Source organism: Oncorhynchus keta, chromosome 12, assembly GCF_023373465.1.
Source record: "Oncorhynchus keta strain PuntledgeMale-10-30-2019 chromosome 12, Oket_V2, whole genome shotgun sequence".
Taxonomy (NCBI): Eukaryota; Metazoa; Chordata; class Actinopteri; order Salmoniformes; family Salmonidae; genus Oncorhynchus; species Oncorhynchus keta.
Window position 1 is genome coordinate 10,766,552 of NC_068432.1, and position 24,323 is coordinate 10,790,874.

Below are 24,323 nucleotides of genomic sequence, written 5' to 3' on the forward strand. Positions count from 1 at the left end.
TTTCGCGCACAACTCACTCAGAGCCCCCACCTCTCTACTTACGCAATGTGGTCATTCACACTCATTCTTCCAAATAAAAGCCTGAAACTATGTCTAAAGGCTGTTGACACCTTAGGGAAGCCATAGAAAAGGGAATCTGGTTGATATCCCTTTAAAAATGGGCAATAGGGATGCATAACAACAGAGAGGTTTCAAAAACAGGTGCACTACCTGATTGGATTTTCCTCAGGTTTTAGCCTGCAATATCAGTTCTGTTTAACTCAGACAAAATTTGGACAGTTTTGGAAACTTTAGTGTTTTCTATCCCAATCTGTCAATTATATGGGGCGGCAGGGGAGCCTAGTGGTTAGAGCGTTGGACTAGTAACCGAAAGGTTGCAAGTTCGAATCACCGAGCTGACAAGGTACAAATCTGTCGTTCTGCCCCTGAACAGGCAGTTAACCCACTGTTCCTAGGCCGTCATTGAAAATAAGAATTTGTTCTTAACTTACTTGCCTAGTAAAATAAAGGTAAAATTTAAAAAAAGTTTATTAAAATGTGCATATTCTAGCATCTGGTCCTGAGAAATAGGCCGTTTATTTTGGGAACGCTATTTTTCCAAACATAAAAATAGGGCCCCCTAGCTTAGAGGGGTTAACTTCCTGACCGATGTCTTGAGATGTTGCTTCAATATATCCACATCATTTTCCTCTCTCATGATGCCATCTATTTTGTGAAGTGCACCAATCTCTCCAGCAGCATACCACCCCCACAACATGATGCGGCCACCCACGTGCTTCACGGTTGGGTTGGTGTTCCTCGGCTTGTAAGCCTCCCCTTTTTCCTCCAAACATAAAGATGGTCATTATGGCCAAATAGTTCTATTTTTGTTTCATCAGACATTTCTCCAAAAAAGTACAATCTTTTTCCCCATGTACAGTTGCAAACCGTAGTCTGGATTTTCTATGGTGGTTTTGGAGCAGTGGCTTCTTCCTTGCTGAGCGGCCTTTCAGGTTATGTCGATATAGAACTTGTTTTACTGTGGATATAGATACTTCTGTACCGGTTTCCTCTAGCATCTTAACAAGGTCCTTTGCTGTAGTTCTGAGATTGATTTGCACTTCGCAGCAAAGTACATTCATCTCTAGGAGACAGAACACGTCTCCTTCCTGAGCGGTATGATGGCTGAGTGGTCCCATGGTGTCAACTTGTATGTAAACTTCTGACCCACTGTTATTGTGATACAGTGAATTATGTGAAATAATCTGTCTGTAAACAATTGTTGGAAAAATTACTTATGTCATGCACAAAGTAGATACCAAAACTATAGCTGGTTAACAAGTCAGTAAGGACAAGAAATTTGTGGAGTGGTTGAAAAATGACTTAATGACTACAACCTAAGTGTATGTAAACTTCCAACTTCAACTGTATATATTACAAATACTGACCTGTATTGTATGCTCAAAAAAAAGGAAATATTTTTTACTAAATAAAATTGTTCAGAGATTTTCACAAGACACTGAGCCTTTTTCTCAAATGTTTTATGAGCTTGGACACACAGAGTGATCTTAGACTATTCCTTCATACAGAATCTTTCCAGATCCTTGAAATCCTTCCTCTGCGCCAATGGACTGCCCTCTCCAAATTTAAATAGTTGACATTAAGAATGACCCCAGGACCAGTAGAAGCAAAATAGCACCAGAACACCAAAGATCCATGACCAAATACATTTTTATGGCGTTCTTTTCTGCACATGCATCTTTCTTTTGACACAAAACCCACCACTGATGTGCGTGGCCAAAGAGCTCTATTTTCATGTCACCTGACCATAGAACCGGTTCCAATCGAAGTGCCAATGCCGTTTAGCAGATTCCAGGCATTTACATTTGTTGGATGATGTACATGTACAGTCTGGCCAAAAGTTTTGAGAATGGAAATTAATATTTGCGTCACAACGTTTGCTGCTTCAGTGTATTTAGATATTTTTGCCAGATGTTACTATGGAATACTGAAGTATAATTACAAGCATTTCATAAGTGTCAAAGGCTTTTATTGACAATTACATGAAGTTGATGCAAAGAGTCAATATTTGCAGTGTTGACCCTTCTTTTTCAAGACCTCTGCAATCCGCCCTGGCATGCTGTCAATTAACTTCTAGGCCACATCCTGACTGATGACAGCCCATTCTTGCATAATCAATGCTTGGAGTTTATCAGAATTTGTGGATTTCTGTTTTTCCACCCGCCTCTTGAGGATTGACCACAAGTTCTCATTGGGATTAAGGTCTGGGGAGTTTCCTGGCCATGGACTCAAAATATCGATGTTTTGTTCCCCGAGCCACTTAGATATCACTTTTGCCTTATGGCAAGGTGCGCCATCATGCTGGAAAAGGCATTGTTCATCACCAAACTGTTCCTGGATGGTTGGAAGAAGTTGCTCTTGGGGGATGTGTTGGTACCATTCTTAATTCATGGCTGTGTTCTTAGGAAAAAATTGTGAGTGAGCCCACTCCCTTGGCTGAGAATCAACCCCACACATGAATGGTCTCAGGATGCTTTACTGTTGGCATGACACAGGTCTGATGGTAGCGCTCACACAGTCTTCTCCGGACAAACTTTTCTCCGGATGCCCCAAACTATCTGAAAGGAGATTCAGAGAAAATGACTTTACCCCCAGTCCTCAGCAGGCCAATCCCTGTACCTTTTGCAGAATATCAGTCTGTCCCTGATGTTTTTCCTGGAGAGAAGTGGCTTCTTTGCTGCCCTTCTTGACACCAGGCCATGCTCAAAGTCTTTGCCTCACTGTGCGTGCAGATGCACTCACACCTGCCTTTTGCTATTCCTGAGCAAGCTCTGTATTGGTGGTGCCCCAATCCCGAAGCTGAACTTTAGGAAACGGTCTTTGCGCTTGCTGGACTTTCTTGGGTACCCTGAAGCCTTCTTCACAACAATTGAACCACTCTCGAAGTTCTTGATGCTCCGATAAATGATTTAGGTGCAATCTTACTGGCAGCAATATCCTTGCCTGTGAAGCCCTTTTTGTGCAATGAATGATGACGGCACGTTTCCTTGCAGGTAACCATGATTGACAGAGGAAGAACAATGATTCCAAGCACCACCCTCCTTTTGAAGCTTCCAGTCTGTTATTCGAACTCAATCAGCATGACAGAGTGATCTCCAGCCTTGTCCTCATCAACACTTGCACCTGTGTTAACGAGAGAATCACTGACATGATGTCCGCTGGTCCATTTGTGGCAGGGCTGAAAGGCAGTGGACATTTTTTTTGGGGGGGGGGGAAATTCAGTTCATTTGCATGGCAAAGAGGGACTTTGAAATTAATTGGAATTAATCTGATCACTCTTCATAACATTCTGGAGTATATGAAAATTGCCATCATACAAACTGAGGCAGCAGACTTTGTGAAAATTAATATTTGCGTCATTCTCAACAGTCACGACTGTAAATAGAGATCTTTAGCCACGCACATCAAGTGCCCACAAAAGTGGGTTTGGCATTGAAAGATACATGCAACCTACCAAGTTAATGCAATATACAGGGAATTCAGAAAGTATTCAGACCCCTTGACTTTTTCCACATTTTGTTACATTACAGCCTTATTCTAAAATTGCTTAAATAAAAATCCTCATCTATACACAATACCCCATAATAACAAAGCGAAAACAGGTTTGGAAATTTTTGCAAATGTATTACAAAAAACAGAAATACCTTATTTACATAGGTATTCAAACCTTTCGCAATAATACTCAAAATTGAGCTCAGTTGCATCCTGTTTCCATTGATCATCCTTGAGATGTTTCTACAACTTGATTGGAATCCACCTGTGGTAAATTCAATTGATTGGTCAAGCTTTGGAAAGGCACACACCTGTCTATATAAGGTCCAGCAGTTGACAGTGCATGTCAGAACAAAAACTAAGCCATGATGTCGAAGGAATTGTACTTAGAGCTCCAAGAGAAGATTGGGTCGAGGCACAGATCTGGGGAAAGGTACCAAAAAATGTCTGCAGCAATGAAGGTCCCCAAGAACACAGTGGCCTCCATCATTCTTAAAAGGAAGAAGTTTGGAACCACCAAGACTCTTCCTAGAGCTGGCCGCCCGGCCAAACTGAGCAATCGGGGGAGAAACCTATGGTCACTCTCACAGAGCTCCAGAGTTCCTCTGTGGAAATGGGAAAACCTTCCAGAAGGACAACCATCTCTGCAGCTTTCCACTAGTCAGGCATTTATGGTAGAGTGGCCAGACGGAAGCCACTCCTCAGTAAAAGGAGCATGAAAGCCTGCTTGGAGTTTGCCAAAAGGCACCTAAAGACTCTCAGACCATGAGAAACAAAAGGCCTGAATACCAAGCGTCACGTCTAGAGGAAACCTGGCACCATCCCTACGGTGAAGAATGGGGGTGGCAGCATCATGCTGTGAGGATGTTTTCAGCGGCAGGGACGGGGAGCCTAGTCAAGATTGAGGGAAAGATGAACAGAGCAAAGTACAGAGAGATCCCTGATGAAAACCTGCTCCAGAGCACTCAGGAAATCAGACTGAGGCGAAGGTTCACCTTCCAACAGAACAACAACCCTAAGCACACAGCCAAGATAATGCAGGAGTGGATTCGGGACAAGTCTCCGAATGTCCTTGAGTGGCTCAGACAGAGCCCGGACTTGAACCCGAATGAACATTTCTGGAGAGACTTGAAAATTGCTGTGCAGCGACACTCCCCATCCAACCTGACAGAGCTTGAGAGGATTTGCAGAGAAGGGGAGAAACTCCGCAAATACAGGTGTTTGTAGCGTCATACCAAAGAAAACTGAAGGCTGTAATTGCTGCAAAAGGTCCTTCAACAAAGTACTGAGTAAAGGGTCTGAACACTTATGTAAATGTTATATTTCAGTTTTAAAAAATGTATATACATTTGCAAAAATGTCTAAAAACCTGGTTTTGGTTTGTCATTATGGGGTATTGTGTGTAGATTGATGAGAGAATTATTATTTTTTTTAATCAAATTTAGAATAAGGCTGTAAGTTAACAAAATATTGAAAAAAGTCAAGGTCTGAATATTTTCCGAATGCACTGTAGCTCAGAATGTATAATTTCTTTTATACAGTCTTATTTGTTCATCTTTATCAATGTTGCCAATCATTTTGGACCTGACTGTATACTACATTGGCCATATACTACACATATGGGCTATACAATACGTTGATCATATTTCACAAATATATTGGCCATATACAACAAATACTGTATTTGCCATATTCTACAAATATATTGGTTATATGTTGCACATATACAGTGTACTACACATATAAAATCATACATATTATATAATGCACATATATTACCTAGCTTGAAACATACAATGATTCCCAGGTACAGCACTGCAGGGCTTCCAAGCTGCTACCCACTCACTGCAGTAATGCCGGCACCTACCTCAGCCTTCCCTAAATAAACTGGTGGGTTCTTGCTGAAAAAAACAGGCTGCTCTGCTACACACAAAAAACATCAAGACTGTGGGCTCAGAGGATTCATATGACAAGCAGAGAGCCAGCGAATGGATGTTCATGTATGTTTTGTCCATGTATAGGATTATACTTCACTGTATAACACAAGGCCTATACTCTGTCCCTGAGTATCAGTTAGAGAGATATAGAGGAAGGATCATATACTTACGTGTTCACTCAAAACACATGTATGTAGGGTGTCTGGTCAAAAAAGTTTGGACAGACCCACTCATTCCAGGATTTTACTTTATTTTTACATTGTAGAATAATAGTGAAGACATCAAAACTATGAAATAACACATATGGAATCATGTAGTTACCAAAAAAGTGTTAAACAAATGATTCAAGTAGCCATCCTTTGTCTTGATGACAGCGTTGCACATTCTTGGCATTCTCTCAACCAGCTTCATGAGGAAGTCACCTGGAATGCATTTCCATTAACAGGTGTGCCTTGTTAAAAGATTATTTGTGCAATTTCTTTCCTTCTTAATGCGTTTTAGCCAATCAGTTGTGTTGTGAAAAGGTAGGGTTGGTATACCGAACATAGCCCTATTTGGTAAAAGAAGTCAATATTATGGCAAGAACACCTCAAATAAGCAAAGAGAAATGACAGTCCATCATTACTCATGAAGGTCAGTCAATTCAATAACTTTGAAAATGTCTTCAAGTGCAGATGCAAAAACTCTCATGGAGGACTGCCACAGAAAAGGAAGACCCAGAGTTACCTCTGCTGCAGAGGATACGTTGATTAGAGTTAACTGCACCACAGATTGCAGCCCAAATAAATGCTAGTAACGGACACATCTCAACATCAACTGTTCAGAGGAGACTGCGTGAATCAGGCCTTTCATGGTCAAATTGCTGCAAAGAAACTACTCCTAAAGGACACCAATAATAAGAAGAGACTTGTTTGGGCCCAGAAACACAAGCAATGGACATTAGATCATTGGAAATCTGTCCTTTGGTCTGGTCTGACGAGTCCAAATTTGAGATTTTTGGTTCCAACCGCTGGGTCTTTGTGAGACAGAGTAGGTGAACGGATGATCTCCACATGTGTGGTTCCCACCGTGAAGCATGGAGGAGGTGGTGTGATGATGTGGGGGTGCTTTGCTGGTGGAACTGTCGGTGATTTATTTAGAATTCAAGACACAATTAACCAGCATGGCTACCACAGCATTCTGCAGCGATACGCCATCCCATCTGTTTTACGCTAAGTGGGACTATCATTTGTTTTCAACAGGACAATGACCCAACACACCTCCAGGCTGTGTAAGGTCTATTTGACCAAGAAGGAGGGTGAAGGATTGCTGCATCAGATGGCCTGGCCTCCACAATCACGCAACCTCAACTCAATAGAGATGGTCTGGGATGAGTTGGACCGCAGAGCGAAGGAAATGCAGCCAACAAGTGCTCAGCATATGTGGGAAGTCCTTAAAGACTGTTGGAAAAGCATTCCAGTTGAAGCTGGTTGAGAGAATACCAAGAGTGTGCAAAGCTGTCAAGGCAAAGGGTGGCTACTTTGAAGAATCTAAAATATATTTGGATTTGTTTAACACTTTTGGTTACTACATGATTCCATGTGTTAATTCATAGTGTTGATGTCTTTACTATTACTCTGCAATGTAGAAAATAGTGAAAATAAAGAAAAACCCTTGAATGAGTAGGTGTGTCAACTTGTGACCGGTACTGTACATAAAACTATGCATAGAGGTTGGGAAATAAAATAATGTCATAGGCAAAAAATCTCAAACCCAGAAAAACAAGTAGCGAACATGTCAGGACATCCATCATCCACCCAAGCCTGTGACCGAGTAAATGCAGAAATAAAATGACAATATATTCAGTTAATTCGGTACCAACTCATTTTTTGCATATACTGCAGAAGGAAAAAAAATGATATAACAACATTACATGCTGACCAGACCCGGACGCGCCGCATGCGCTAGCGTTGCAAAATAAATGTACACATACATGTCATTAAATCATTGCACCCATACTGCTCGCGAGCATCTGCGTAGCTAGGCGATAAAATACAACTTGGTTCTATTTGTGATGCTCGACACGCTGAAAGTCCTGCCTCTCCCATCTCTTCATTGGTTTTTAGGAGCATATAACAATGTACCATCTCCTCAATGATTTTTAGGAGCATAGACCCACGTGGGTGATTGAAAGATGAACTGAGGTCCACACTCCAGTTGGTGGTGGTAAAGCACCTTAAAGTTTGTTGCGAACCGCCATATAAAGTCCAAAGAAGAAGAAGCCTGGAGGAGAGATTACTAAAAACAAACTCAGTTGACCATTTTATCTGTGGATTATTGTCGGAGTAGAGGACCTTGTGCGTTTCAGGTGAAATAACAACTCAATGTTTATATCCCAGGACAAATTAACAGCAATATATCCCGGGACAAATTAACAGCAAGCTAAATTACCATAAATGTTTAATTCATTTCGACCTGTCCCCAAATCAATATAATTAGTTTGTTGTTTGTTTTGATATTTCAACCTGCTTGTCCTGATTTTTCAACCTGCTTGTCCTGATGTGGGTGGACAAAAATCAACTGGTCAGCATGTTACACTGTAATATATACTGTAAGGACTTACGATGTGGTCATCCATTTTGCTAATTTTGTTTTCATCACTTTCAGATATTCATTTGGTGACATGTTTGGATGTCAGTAAGGTCAAAGTTCGTGAACCTCAACCTCACACCTGTAGCCTATTCAGTGAGGTTTAAAAATGTTATAATGTTGCAGATAGAAAAGTAACGGATAGAGCCGGCACGATTCCATATTCTACACAATCTATTTCTAGCTCAACGCTCTGTAATGTATTTCCGTTCCTGAACAGACTCTGGGTCATTTCATCACATTTGTAGGGGAGGATGGGGGGGTTAAAGCATCGAAGTTGTTCTACACTGACCTCTTCAGGTTCTGAGCACTTTCTGGTTGGTACAAGAAACTGAATTGGTCGGTGGGGTGCCCGCCGGCCATTCTCGGGGCAATGCTAGTGTAGGAACGGAGGAGGAAATGGCAATGCAAATCTGTGAAAATGAACAAAAGAACCATGATTATAACAGAAGCAGAGAAACTGGGAGAGAGGTAGCAGTGAGAAGGTATGACTGTAGCATAAGCAGAGAGATAGAAGGTGAAAGAGACAGTGAGGGGGGAAGGAGAGAGAGAGGGGGAGAAAGAGTGAGGGACATAGGTCATGATAATTGAACAGAAGAAGCCACGGTAGGTCACCTCTAAAGTAGAAGCACAGTGCACACATATAACAGCATGACAGATGCGCAAATGCAAAAAAAACTGTGGGTGGAAGGAAACCAAACAAAGCAATATAATTGAATTTAATGATCCATGACACTTGAAAGCCATGCCACCAGAGTGTATTTAAGCAATAAGAACCGAGGAGGTGTGGTATATGGCCAATATACCATGACTAAGGGCTGTTTTTAATCACGACGCAACGCAGAGTGCCTGGATACAGTCCTTAGCCGTGGTATATTGGCCATATACCACAAACACCCAACGTGCCTTACTGCTATTATAAAACTGGTTACCAACGTAATTAAAGCAGTAAAAATACATGTTTACTCATGGTATATGGTCTGATTAACCACATCTGTCAGCCAATCAGTATTCAGGGCTCGAACCACCCAGTTAATAATACTGTGTATTAGAGGTCGACCGATTATGATTTTTCAACGCCAATACCGATTATTGGAGGACCAGAAAAGGCCGATACCAATTAAAATCGGCCATTTTTTTAAAAAAATATTTGTAATAATGACAATTACAACAATACTGAATGAACACTTACTTTAACTTAATATAATACATCAATAAAAATCTATTTAGCCTCAAATAAACAAATAAATCATGAAACATGTTCAATTTAGTTTAAATAATACAAAAACAAAGTGTTGGAGAAGTAAAAGTGCAATATGTGCCATGTAAAAGAGGTAATGTTTGAGTTCCTTGCTCAGAACATGAGAACATATGAAAGTTGGTGGTTCCTTTTAACATGAGACTTCAATATTCCAAGGTAAGAGGTTTTCGGTTGTAGTTAATATAGTATTTATAGGACTATTTCTCTCTATACCATTTGTATTTCATTAACCTTTGACTATTGGATGTTCTTATAGGCACTTTAGTATTGCCAGTGTAACAGTATAGCTTCCGTCCCTCTCCTCGCCCCTACCTGGGCTCGAACCAGGTACACATCGACAACAGCCACACTCGAAGCAGTGTTACCCATCGCTCCTCAAAAGCCACGGCCCTTGCAGAGTAAGGGGAATAACTACTCCAAGTCTCAGAGCAAGTGACATTTGAAACGCTATTAGCATGCACACCGCTAACTAGCTAGCCATTTCACATTGGTTACACCAGCCATTAAGCTGATAGGCTTGAGGTCATAGGCTTGAGGTCATAAACAGTGCTGTGCTTGCAAAGAGCTGCTGGCAAAATGCACGAAAGTGCTGTTTGAATGAATGCTTACGAGCCTGCTGCTGCCTACCGTCGCTCAGTCAAGACTGCTCTATCAAATCATAGACTTAATTATAACGTAACACACAGAAATACGAGCCTTTGGTCATTAATATGGTCAAATCCAGAAACGATCATTTCAAAAACGTTATTTCAGTGAAATACGGAACCGTTCCGTATTTTATCTAACGGGTGGCATCCCTAAGTCTAAATATTCTTGTTACATTGTACATCCTTCAATGTTATGTCATAATTACGTACAATTCTGCCAAATGAGTTCGCAATGAGCCAGGCTTCCCAAACTGTTGCATATACCCCGACTCTGCGTGCAATGAAAGCAAGAGAAGTCACACAATTTCACCTGGTTAATATTGCCTGCTAACCTGGATTTCTTTTAGCTAAATATGCAGGTTCTGTGTATTGATTTTAAGAAAGGCATTGGTGTTTATGGTTAGGTACAGTCGTGCAACGAGTGTGCTTTTTTCGCAAATGCACTTTTGTTAAATCATCCCCCAGCGTTGCATCGATTATATACAACGCAGGACACGCTAGATAAACTAGTAATATCATCAACCATGTGTAGTTAACTAGTGATTATGATTGATTGTTTTTTTATAAGATATATTTAATGCTAGCCAGCAACTTACATTGGCTTCTACTGCATTCACGTAACATGCAGGCTCCTCGTGGAGTGCAATGAGAGGCAGGTGGTTAGAGAGTTGGACTAGGTAACCACCGTAAGGTTGCAAGATTGAATCCCAGAACTGACAAGGTAAAAATCTGTCTTTCTGCCCCTGAACAAGGCAGTAAACCCACCGTTCCTAGGCTGTCATTGAAAATAAGAATGTGTTCTTAACTGACTTGCCTAGTAAAATAAAGGTGTAAAAAAATATATATATTAAAAAACAAGAATAATAATAAATACCGATTTCCGATTGCTATGAAAACTTGAAATCAGCCCTAATTGAATCGGCCATTCTGATTAATCGGTTGACCTCTACTGTGTATACCATACATCTACATAGATCTGATCCCATCCAGGATAATACCTTGATATTTAGCACAGCCAGGTTAGAAGGTCAATGTGATGACTTGCACAATTCTGATAGCCTACCTTCAGAAGAACCTCCAAGAATTACTCATTCCTCACCCGATCACGCAGAACCTTCCAGAATTACTCATTCCTCACCCTATCACCCAGCACCATCTATTGCCTTTTATATTCTCCTTTTAGTAGCACACGCCACTGAGAGCAACACTTTAATAGATGTAGAGGAGAGACGACTGGAGTGTAGAACACTATTGCACACCAAGCTCCGGAACTTTGTAGGAGCATTGGGGGAGCATTGGGGGAGCGTTGTAGCGTAGCCGTGCATGATTGGAATGCGTTGCAGCCAGGACTACTCTACTCCTGATTGCTGTGGGCTGTCTGTCGCCAGGCCCCATGTATCCAACACAAGAGTGCCTCTAAGAAGGAGATAATTAATTCTTAACTTCTCTCTCCCTGACGGCAAACAAGTGTTTACCAGCCATAGGAAGCACGACCGGAGCTGTTCTAGTTTCCTCAGACGCTGACACTTGGACCAAGGTAAACAAAATGGCAGAGCAAGAGGGAGAGAGTGACTTATGATCAGGTCAAAGCAAACAATGTTTTCCGAGCTCACTCCATAGTTTTTCTTTTTGTTGAGGTCCAGTGCTGAATCCTCAACTATAAGTGATGAGAAATTAGTAGAATTGTAATTTAAAGATTTGTCTCTTTCGACATACCTGGCTGTGCCTATGGAGATAAACTATGACCCTACAGGTTAAGAGCCGATAGGCATCCTAGGTAGGGCTGTTGTGGTGACCGTATTAACGCCACACCGGCGGTCACAAGTCATGAAGGCTGTCAAATTCCACATGACCGTTTAGTCACGGTAAATAGGCTTCTCCAAGCTCTAATTCTGCTGCTGGTCATTAGTAGCCTACCAAATCATCATTAGAGTTTCATTATGCAGCCTTACAATGTATTAAAAATCAATACATATAGCCCAACGTTTGTAGAACAAGTTACATGAATAACTATAAATTAAGCATATAGGAGTACCTATTTCTTTGTTAACCGCTCAACACCGAATAGCCGCATGTGCGCACTCCCTCAAATCATTTGGAGATAATATATATATATATTTTATTCAGCTTTGTTCAACTGTATCCTTCATACTATAAAACAATATAAATGGAATGGAATTCTAAACAAATCTTGTCTGATAAATTAACTAGTGTAACCAACAGCCATTGGGCATAGCCGTCACAGGACCTAACATAAGGACAACTATGCGATATGACGATATACACTGTTCAAAAAAGGGAACACTAAAATAACACATCCTAGATCTGAATGAATGAAATATTCTTATTAAATACTTTTTCCCCACATAGTTGAATGTGCTGACAAAAAAATCACGCAAAAACTATCAATGGAAATCAAATTTATCAACCCATGGAGGTCTGGATTTGGAGTCACACTCAAAATTAAAGTGGAAAACCACACTACAGGCTGATCCAACGTTGATGTAATGTCCTTAAAAACAAGTCACAATGAGGCTCAGTAGTGTGTGTGGCCTCCACGTGTCTGTATGACCTCCCTACAATGCATGAGAATGCTCCTGATGAGGTGGCGGATGGTCTCTGAGGGATCTACTCCCAGACCTGGAGTAAAGCATCCGCCAACTCCTGGACAGTCTGTGGTGAAACGTGGTGTTGGTGGATGGAGCGAGACATGATGTCCCAGATGTGCTCATTTGGATTCAGGTCTGGGGAATGGGCGGGCCAGTCCAAAGCATCAATGCCTTCCTCTTGCAGGAACTGCTGACACACTCCAGCCACATGAGGTCTAGCATTGTCTTGCATTAGGAGGAACCCATGGCCAACCGCACCAGCATATGGTATCACAAGGGGTCTGAGGATCTCATCTCGGTACCTAATGGCAGTCAGGCTTCCTCTGGCGAGCACGTGGAGGGCTGTGCGGCCCCCCAAAGATATGCCACCCCACACCATGACTGACCCACCGCCAAACCGGTCATGCTGGAGGATGTTGCAGGCAGCAGAATGTTCTCCACGGCATCTCCAGACTGTCACATGTGCTCAGTGTGAACCTGCTTTCATCTGTGAAGAGCACAGGGCGCCAGTGGAGAATTTTCCAATCTTGGTGTTCTCTGGCAAATGCCAACGTCCTGCATGGTGTTAGGCTGTAAGCACAACCCCCACCTGTGGATGTCAGGCCCTCATACCATCCTCATGGAGTCTGTTTCTGACCGTTTGAGCAGACACATGCACATTTGTGGCCTGCTGGAGGTCATTTTGCAGGGCTCTGGCAGTGCTCCTCCTGCTCCTCCTTGCACAAAGGCGGAGGTAGCGGTCCTGCTGCTGGGTTGTTGCCCTCCTACGGCCTCCTCCACGTCTCCTAATGTACTGGCCTGTCTCCTGGTAGCACCTCCATGCTCTGGACACTACGCTGACAGACACAGCAAACCTTCTTGCCACAGCTGTGCCATCCTGGATGAGCTGTAATACCTGAGCCACTTATGTGTGTTGTAGACTCCGTCTCATGCTACCAGAGTGAAAGCACCGCCAGCATTCAAAAGTGACCAAAACATCAGCCAGGAAGCATGGAGGTCTTGCTACCACCTGTTGTCTATTCCATTTTGCACAACAGTATGTGAAATGTATTGTCAATCAGTGTTGCTTCCTAAGTGGACAGTTTGATTTCACAGAAGTGTGATTGACTTGGAGTTACATTGTGTTGTTTAAGTGTTCCTTTATTTTTTGAGCAATGCCATCGTTGGAAGAGTGAACATGACACAGAGCAATCGTACCTAAAAGAGAGAGGTTTTCCACCACCAGTCAGTGCTCAAAACAAACGCACTCAGTTGCAAGAGGCTTTTGGTCGCTGCAACATGAACAAAGACATGACCCGATTTACGAAGTTGAGAAATTAGGGTTTTGTGAGTTGGTGCTAACACCCGACCCAAGGTACCAAGTGTAAATTGATGTGACACGTTTAATGCCAAAATAACATGCAAAACAGGCAAGCACCAAACCCCCCACCCCAAAAAAATATATGTACATGGGCTCCGCAAAATTTATTCATTGCTAGGCAATTGCCATAATTTCCACCTGCATTCCATTTGCACAACAGTATGTGAAATGTATTGTCAATCAGTAATGTTGCTTCCTAAGTGGACAGTTTTGATTTCACAGAAGTGTGATTGACTTGGAGTTACATTGTGTTGTTTAAGTGTTCCCTTATTTTTTTGAGCAATGTATATCGTGTGACGAGTCTTGTGCCGCGTGGTGGAAATGTACAACACAAACAAACATGGAAGAGTGAACATGACACAGAGCACGGAGACACGGAGCTCGTACCTAAAAAGAGAGGTTACCGGTTGCATGGACATGGTTTGGGTATGAAAAGTCTGGCACGAGAAAACTGTCCACCGCAAAATATGCCACAGGCCGGTCCCGACAACAGGCTCAAATCCACTAACCTCTTACCACCTACGCAAGAATCATGTGAAACAGTACGGAGAGAGTCTATGGTTGAGACCCAAAAAAAGTGGTGCTCAAAACAAACGCCCGACTCAGACACCATGTGGCAAAGAATCAGGAAGATGGAAGGAGTTAACAGCTGCCACACGTATTAATGCCAAAATAACATGCAAAAACAGGCAAGCACTAAACCCCCCCACCCCAAAAAATATATGTACATATATTTTAGGGCTATATTTTAAGTGTTTTCTATTTACCCATTTTAGATATTCATATTTTGTTACATGCTCAATTGACATTTTGCACTGGTTCTAAATAAAATAATCAAATATGAGTAAGTACCTTCATATTTGTTGAGAATAATTCAAAATGTAATAAGAAATAGGCCTTTACAAGAGGTAATTTAATACAAACTATTTATTCATTGAATTTACAGAAAATGTGCTATATTGTGATATGTATCGTTAACGGGATATGAAATGACCTAGATCAGGATATGAGATTTTGGCCATATTACCCAGCCCTACTCTATGCTGTAGACATTTTCTTCATATCATGCTTCTAAAATATATAATGGATTTATTGTGAAGGTGTAGGCTACACAAGTACAGTTGAAGTCGGAAGTTTAGATACACCTTAGCCAAATACATTTCAACTCAGTTAAAAATTCCCCGTCTTAGGTCAGTTAGATCACCACTTTATTTTAAGAATGTGAAATGTCAGAATAATAGTAGGGAGAATTATTTATTTCAGATTTCTTTCTTTCATCACATTCCCAGTGGGTCAGAAGTTTACATATACCCAATTAGTATTTTGTAACATTGCCATTAAATATGCAATTGCCATTAAATATGATTGGGGTCATTGTCCATTTGGAAGACCCATTTGTAACCAAGCTTTAACTTCCTCACTGATTTCTTGATGTTGCTTCAATATATCCACATCGTTTTCCTACCTCATGATGCCATCTATTTTGTGAAGTGCACCAGCACCTCCTGCAGCAAAGCACCCCCACAACATGATGCTGCCACCCCTGTGCTTTATGGTTGGGATGGTGTTCTTCAGCTTGCAAGCATCCCCCTTTTTCCTCCAAACATAACGATGGTCATTATGGCCAAACAGTTATATTTTTGTTTCATCAGACCAGAGGACCAGAGGACATTTCTCCAAAATACTTATTTTCCACCATAATTTGCAAATAAATTCATTTAAAAAAATCATACAATGTGATTTTCTTCCCTCATTTTGTCTGTCATAGTTGAAGTTTCATCTTTTAAGTGGGAGAACTTGCACATCTGACTAAATACTTTTTGCCCCACTGTATGTCGATATAGAACTCGTTTTACTGTGGATATAGATACTTTTGTACCCGTTTCCTCCAGCTTCTTCACAAGGTCCTTTACTGTTGTTCTGGGATTGATTTGCACTTTTCGTACAGCAAATACGTTCATCTCTAGGAGACAGAATGAGTCTCCTTCCTGAGCGGTATGACAGCTGCGTGGTCCCATGGTGTTTATAATTGCGTACTATTGTTTTATTGTGAGCCTTTTAAATTATATAAATGATTTATCTTTTAAGTGGAGAACTTGCATACTAAATACTTTTTGCCCCACTGTATGTCCTTTCCTGTCAATGAGCCTATCAGAAGCTTCTAAAAGCATAACATCCTTTTCTGGAATTTTCCAAGCTGTTTAAAGGCACAGTCAACTTAGTGTATGTAAACTTCTGACCCACTGGAATTGTGATACAGTGAATTATAAGTGAAATAATCTGTCTGTAAACAATTGTAGGAAGAATTACTTGTGTCATGCACAAAGTAGATGTCCTAACCGACTTGCCAAATCTATAGTTTGTTAACAAGAAATGTGTGGCGTGGTTGAAAAACAAGTTTTAATGACTCCAACCTAAGTGTATGTGAACTTCTGACTTCAACTGTATTTATTAGACTTTTTAAAATGACTTGGAGGCCATGTGTGTAAGCAAAGAGATGCTAAATGTGTTTATATTAAATGGTCAATTACCGTGAGACCGACCGTTATTTACTTGACAATCACCAGCCGGCAAAATGTTGTGACCGCCACAGCCCTAATCCTATGGGCATGTTACGGAGTCATTGTAGACTCGAACACACACCCTTTTGGCAGCCTCCTCGACAGGGTTCAAAGGTACAACATTCCAAAAGAACAACTCCGACATTCCATCATTCCACAGGAGAAGGCCTACGGAACAGCAGCGGAGAATTCTGTACACACATTCCAGCAGATCTCCCCCATAGAAAATAACCCTGTGTCTGTCAGCTCCTCAGCTCTGCATCAAAACACAGCACACAAATGAAGGGAGGGGCTCAAATGAACATATGGAGGTTAGGTGAAGAGAGGAAGACAGGAAAGGAGTGAACCCATGACGTCAGCGGTAGAGAGAGGGGTGAGTTTTTTACAGCAAAACAGAGCAGTTACAGGAACTGCAGAGCTGTGGAGGGAGATTGCCGATGCATCCGAAATGGCACCCTATTTCCTACATGGTGCACTAGTTTTAACTAGAGCCCGCATAGAACCCGCCAAGGAATCGCAATTTCTCTCTCTCCTCAATTTTGAGAATAGAAACCATCTCAAGATGGCTCTCCTCCCGAAGAAAATTATTCCTCAGCCAGCAGTCAGCCAAGAAACTTCTCTATTCACTGTGAGCCTGCACGCCTCATAACTTTGAGGTGTGTATGCACACTGAGTATACCAAATATTAGGAAAATATTCCCAATACTCATTGGGGCATGGACTCAACCTACAGGGATGCTGACTCATGTCTCCAATGCTTCCCACAGTTGTGTCAAGGCTCCTTTGAGTGGTGGATTCTTCTTCTATTTCTCCCCAATTTCGTGGTATCCAATTGTTTTAGTAGCTACTATCTTGTCTCATCGCTACAACTCCCGTACGGGCTCGGGAGAGACGAAGTTTGAAAGTCATGCACAACCCCACCAAGCCGCACTGCTTCTTAACACAGCGCGCATTCTACCCGGAAGCCAACCGCACCAATGTGTCGGAGGAAACACCATGCACCTGGCAACCTTGGTTAGCGCACACTGCGCCCTGCCCGCCACAGGAGTCGCTGGTGCGTGATGAGACAAGGATATCCCTACCGGCCCTCCTTAACCCGGACGACGCTAGGCCAATTGTGCGTCGCCCCTAGGACCTCCCGGTCACGGCCGGTTACGACAGAGTCTGGGCGCGAACCCAGAGTCTCTGGTGGCACAGCTGGCGCTGCAGTACAGTGCCCTTAACCACTGCGCCACCCGGGAGGCCAGTGGTGGATTATTCTTGATACACACAGGAAATGGTTGAGCGTGAAAAATCAAGCTGCGTTGTAGTTCTTGACACAAACCAGTGCGCCTAGCACCTACTACCATACTCCGTTCAAATGCACTTAAATGCTTATGTCTTACCCATTCACCTTCTGAATGACACACATACACAATCCACATCGCAAGGCTTAAAAATCCTTCTTTAACTTGTCTCCTCCCTTTCATCAACACAGATTGGAGTAGATTTAAAAAGTGACATCAATAAGGGATCAGTGTAAGCAGTTGATGTTACTCTTCAATAACACAGACGCCAAAGCAAATCAGGGTGAGAAACATAGGAAATATTCTTACAATAGCTTGCACCTGGATTCACCTGGTCAATCTATGTAAAGGAAAGAGCAGGTGTTTTTAATGTTTTGTATAGTCAGTGAATGTGTGAGAGTGTGTGCACTTTGCGTGTGTTAGAGAGAGAGAGAAAGAACTTGTGTGTGTGTGTGTGTGTGTGTGTGTGTGTGTGTGTGTGTGTGTGAGAGAGTTGCAAATGCAAGTGTTTTTGCCTGCTGTGTGTTTGGGTTGTGCGTGTTCAACAGTATGCGTGTGTGGAGACTTGTTTCAGCGGCCCAGGGCTACCTAAGGTGAGAGAGAGTTCAGATTCCCTCTGACACATCTGTCCCAGAGGACCGAGCAACGAGCCAATCAGCTTCCTGCTGCCGGGTCCAATCCTCCTACTGACCTGAACCCTCCCCTTCACTCTGCGATTGAATTTCCCCTAAGTACAGATTAATGATCCCTTCTTCCAATCTTAACTATAACTATTAGCGGATAAAACTTCAAAGCAACTTTACAGCACTGTGCCTTTCACTACAAACAGCCTGGCCACTGGCCAACAACACATTAATTACAATATACTATGTACGTATCCAGATAGATAAAGGACTTGCAGAAACAACCGTTTTAACAGGACATGGTGGAACAGGGTAGGCCTTAGTCATTTTTACATTTGACATTTTAGTCATTTAGCAGATGCTCTTATCCAGAGTGACTTACAGTAGTGAGTGCATACATTTTCATACTTTTTTTGTATTGGTCCCCCATGGGAATCGAACCCACAACCCTTGCATGCTCTACCAACTGAGCTACACGAGACATTAAACGATTAGTCATTAAATAATGAGAAACTGTGTATCATTAACGAAGAAATCAGCCATTTAGACACATTAAAGCAGTAACACGGGAACAAGTGCCTTTCCACAGAGTTTTCATTACATTGGAGCATCTCTACATCTCTGTGGTGTGTTTTGTCTCACTGCCCTCTGGAGCCCAGCAGATCACACAGCAGCACTCACAGATGGTGGAGCAGCAGATTCACCTCGCGCGACAATGCCACAGTGTACACCTGGAACATGTTCTGCAGGCCACAACGAAGTGGAACTGGACCGTTCAGGTAGAAATATGTTATGTAGAACGAACATGCCTCTGACGGGTGGAATAGGGATTCATGTCATTTCTATCTAAAATGTTCCACAATGTTTGCCTTTTGAACATGGCTCTGCTGCACTGAAGGATGTCTTCAGGTTCATGACCATGTGGAGCATCATGTTTGATGTGACTTTCAGTCCTGTGGTGAGGACAGCATGAGCCTTTTCACACCAAACTACAAATCCCACAATGCCCTGTGTTGCCAATGTGTCTGTTCAGTGTCCAGTGCTAACCCAATGCAGTCATCTCTGAGTTTTCATTACATTTTTACAAGTCATCTCTGTAGATTCGCTTTATGGTAGATGTGAAACAAACCACAAAAAAAGCAGATAAACATTGAGACATTAAGCTAGACTAGTCTCAGTGCCTCTGCCCTAGGCCTTGCTGCATGACTCAGTGAGCTTTGGAGATCCCCATCAGCCTCAGGTAAACCAACTAGAAAGACACATACACCGCGTGGAGAGATAAAGTGGGATATAAATAAAACATTTGAAGAAAAAACAGCAAAGAAAAAAAATCCTCAACATCCCTGGGGTGTCTTCAAAGACAGAGACAGGGGAATTGTTCAGTTGGTCATAGCCGCGGGCATGTTGGTTCATCACTCTCTCTCGTTCTCCTCTATTGCTCTGCTCAGTCATTATTTTCTCTCGCTCCCTCCCTTGTGTTGTTGGTAAAGGCAGGGAGAGCCCAAGGGGTGATTGTGAAGCACATCCATGGTTTGATAAAGCCAGGAGAGGCAGGAGGAGTGTAGTGGGTTATATCACTGCAGATACAGTACTTGGCAATTGAAAACAACATTCAAAGTAGTTGATATACCCCCAAATCTCTATCTAGCCCTTCCTGTAAGCTACATCAGTTAACTGTAGTATCTGCAAGTATAAGTAACTGCAAGAGTAGCTACCAGTGCACAGTGAAAGGGATAGATCTCAAATACAGATGCTTGCATTTTATTTTACACTAAATCTAAGGCAAAAGAGACAAGTCTATATGGATTCTGAGGTTTCATCAAACAACATCAACAATATAAAGATGACACTCATGCCAGTCCATCCTGTCCTTCCAGAACAATAAAGGGGTGTAACCAACCCAACACAAGGTGTGCATCCACAATGGCACCCTATTCCCCTAGCCCAAGGGTGCCATTTCAGATGCATCCCTTGTGTCGTCTTACTAACATTCCCTTAAGGCTCCCCATAGGGCTCTAGTCAAACGTAGTGCACTATGTAAGGATAGGGTGCCATTTCAGATGCACAAAAGGTGGCAAGCCTACACAGGCCTAAATTATGGTTTTAAAGTCCTAAAGCAACGTGCATTGTCAATAAAGCAACAAATTTGGTTTTGTTAACGATTGCTCATCCTCTCTAAAGCAGCAGCAAATGACCTCTACATTTTTCAAAATGTGAATTGTTTGGACATGCAACAGGCTATTCTATTGGCTAGTGATCCATTCCTTCAAAATGAAAATCACAACTACAATATTTGTGGTATTATTCTTATTCTCGTTATATTGTAGTGTTATTACAGTATCATTTTTATTATGCATGCTTACATTATGAATATTAGGCGTTTTATTATTATCACTGAACAGTTTAGATTTGATCATAGGCCTATTTTTTACCTTGCACAAAGCACAATTTTCCCACCTAGGCCTATTGTAACTTCATAGCTACTTAAGGGGCTATTTTGCCATCGTACTAGCCTACTTTCCAAAAGATAACCACCACCGCAAATAGAGAAAAGTAATAACAAAACGTTTCCCTGGCAGCTATTGCACGCATAGGTCTACAACACATCAATTAATGTCAGCTCCTGTCCTATATCAAACTGAAAGAATGACTTTGATTCAGCTGATGTGAGAAAGTGAAATAAATAGTTTTCCCTATCTGTCCTCTCTATCATGTGGACGCGGTCCTGAAATAATTACAGTGCTCAGAAATGTACTTGTTTTTTTTATGTCACACATTCAACGTCCCGACACCATTTTGAGCAGCACGAACCTTTACCAACAGCCGAAATGTTGCTGCATGAGTAGGAAAAATGTATAGCCGGGACAAGAGGTCGGCAGCAATTCCTTTGCACTCACTCTCGGTCCCTGTCATGTTTTATAATGCATCATTTAGATCCAAAGCCGTTGCAACCGCGATAAGGCATTGTTGCACACATCAAGCCGCATTGCTACACACAAACACTATTGTCTTGTTTTCTTTGCCCTTGGATCTATGGCGTGCAACGTCTAGCCTAGTTTACCCATCTGTAATATTTTTAACCATGCATGACCATTACATATTTTATATATGCATAGCAAATCTATATATTTACATTCTCAGGGTACATCTGTCTAAAATATTAGATCACGTTATAATATCAAACTCACCAAATGTCAAAGGGAATTTGTTATCGTGGAGCACCTTGCCTTTAATTATATGCCGAGTTCGGTGTTGTCACTCTTTTCCCTTGATCAGTGCTGGCAGTTTTCTCCAAGGTTTACTTCGGTGGGTTCTCTAAGTAGCGTTTTGGTAACGTCGACATCCACATAAAGTGGGGGGATGGGAATATTGAGAGAGAGCAAAGGAGAGGTATCGGAGTGGCAGTAAAACCACAGAGTTTCTAAACCCAGAGGCGCAACATCGCGATACTTCCGGGACCAAGCAGACCAGGTCGGTGTTTGGGGTTTGTGAAGTAATTTAGATAAGTTATTTTCAAACTGACAAGCTTTCGTCAAAAACAACTTTATATTGAAGGAGAGCCTTGATTTGACAGTCTGCATATGCGCAGTTCAGCGCGAAACGACCGTTAGAGCGGATGACTGTTTATGCGCATGATCTTAGCTTGCCAACGTCGTGTTCCATTTATTCCATTCCATTTAATTATCAGGTATAACTGAAAACCAGCAGGCTAAGACCTCGTAGGCTATCTATTGGAAAATCAGTTTCTGTCTTCATATTGTACTGTCTTGGGTAAAACCTTGCAAACACAATGGGAGGAACTTTTTCTTATAGGTGAATGTCAAACAGGGACCAATTCAGAAGTGTCGCTACCAGAGGAGACTGGTGGGAGGAGCTATAGGTGGACGGGCTCATTGTAATGGCTGGAATGGAATGTAAGGGTATCAAACATATGGAAACAACATGTTTGACTCGGTTCCATTCTATTTAATTATCAGGTAGAACTGAAAACTAGCCAGCTACGGACCTCGTCGGCTAAGAGTTGAATACCTTTGCTCTATAGAATGAGCATGACAATAGCAGGGAGGGTTTCCTATAAGAAATATTGGAAATCAAATTGGAGATTTGTGCCAGATGACTTTGCAAAACATACGTGGCATTCCTGCCTTTTGAGCTCTGTTGTGTTTTCACTATTGCCATGGCACTCATGAGTGATGGACATAATAGCACTATAATATGTTTTGTATGCGAATAACAAACAGTGAGAGTCCCACTTTTTTTTGATAGTTTGACTGAGTTTTATAGAATCAGACAAACATGACAAGTCAACAGAAAACCAAATTCTAACCTTTTCTTTTAAATATTTAACTAGGCAAGTCACCTCACGGCACAACGCCTCTCCCCTATTTGACCTAGATAGTTTATGTATGTATTGATATGCAGGCTATGTGTGCCTTTAAAAAACAACTTTGATGTAGTTTTGTCCTTGAGCTGTTCTTGTCTGTTGATGTTCAATAGTATGTCATGTTTTATGTTTTGTGTGAACCCCAGGAAGAGTAGCTGCCGCTTTTGCAACAGCTAATGTGGATCCTAATAAAATACCCCAAAATACCAAACTCAACAAGAACTCAAAGGCCTCAGCCCCAGAAAGCTACCAGGAGGTTAAGTTAAGGGACAAAAACATGCAACGGAATTTAGGGCCAAGCTTTACAGTGGCAACTGAAGATAAACACACCAGACAAAGAATCTATTAAGTTACCTCAGCTAGTTTGATGTGAGGTGAGCTAGCAGCAGGTACAGTTGAAGTCAGACGTGTACATACACTTAGGTTGTAGTCATTAAAACTCGTTTTACAAACAGTCCACAGATTTCTTGTAAAGAAACTATAGTTTTGGCAAATTGGTTAGGACATCTACTTTGTGCAAGACACAAGTGATTTTTCCAACAATTGTTTGCAGACAGATTATTTCACATATAATTCACAGTATCACAATTCCAATGGGTCAGAAGTTTACATACACTAAGTTGACTGTACCTTTAAACAGCTTGGAAAATTCCAGAAAATTATGCAGTGGCTTTAGATGCTTCTGGTAGGCTAATTGACATCATTTGAGTCAACTGGAGGTGTACCTGTGGATGTATTTCAAGGCCTGCCTTCAAACTCAGTACCTTTTTGATTGACATCATGGAAAAATCAAAAGAAATCAGCCAAGAACTCCACATTTCTGCTTCATCCTTGGGAGCTATTTCCAAATGCCTGAAGGTACCACGTTCATCCGTACAAACAATAGTATGCAAGTATAAACACCATGGGACCACGTAGCCATCATACCGCTCAAGAGGGAGGCACGTTATGTCTCCTAGAGATGTACGTACTTTGGTGTGTGAAAAGTGCAAATCAATCCCAGAACAACAGCAAAGGACCTTGTGAAGATGCTGGAGGGAACAGGTACAAAAGTATCTATATCCGCTCAGCAAGGAAGAAGCCACTGTTCCAAAACCGCCATTAAAAAAGCCAGATTATGGTTTGCAACTGCACATGTGGACAAAGATCATACTTTTTGGAGAAATGTCCTCTAGTCTTATGAAACAAAAATAGAACAGTTTGGCCATAATGACCATCGTTATGTTTGGAGGAAAAAGGGGGATGCTTGCAAGCCGAAGAACACCATCCCAACCGTGAAACACAGGGGTGGCAGCATCATGTTGTGGGGGTGCTTTGCTGCAGGAGGGGTTGGTGCACTTCACAAAATAGATGGCATCATGAAGAATGGAAAATTATGTGGATATATTGAAGCAACATCTCAAGACATCAGTCAGGAAGTTAAAGCTTGGTCGCAAATGGGTCTTCCAAATGGACAATGACCCCAAGCATACTTC

At 41.9% G+C, this 24,323-nt stretch overlaps 1 protein-coding gene across 3 annotated transcripts in view; it reads right to left on the minus strand.

Moving 5' to 3' along the window:
* LOC118390960 (protein FAM168A-like) overlaps positions 1-22,214 on the minus strand; it is a 70,876-nt gene extending 48,662 nt beyond the window's left edge. The window contains exons 1-2 of one of the 3 annotated variants that reach the window (XM_035781838.2): positions 21,653-22,214; positions 8,410-8,530 (exon numbers count right to left, since the gene is read on the minus strand). In XM_035781838.2, coding sequence (XP_035637731.1) covers positions 8,410-8,480 — 71 coding nt within the window. In that variant the 5' untranslated portion in view covers positions 8,481-8,530; positions 21,653-22,214. The remainder of the gene's footprint in view (positions 1-8,409; positions 8,531-21,652) is intronic. The other 2 variants (XM_035781840.2, XM_035781839.2) reach the window with 2 other exon arrangements.
* Between the last annotated feature and the right edge of the window lie 2,109 nt (positions 22,215-24,323).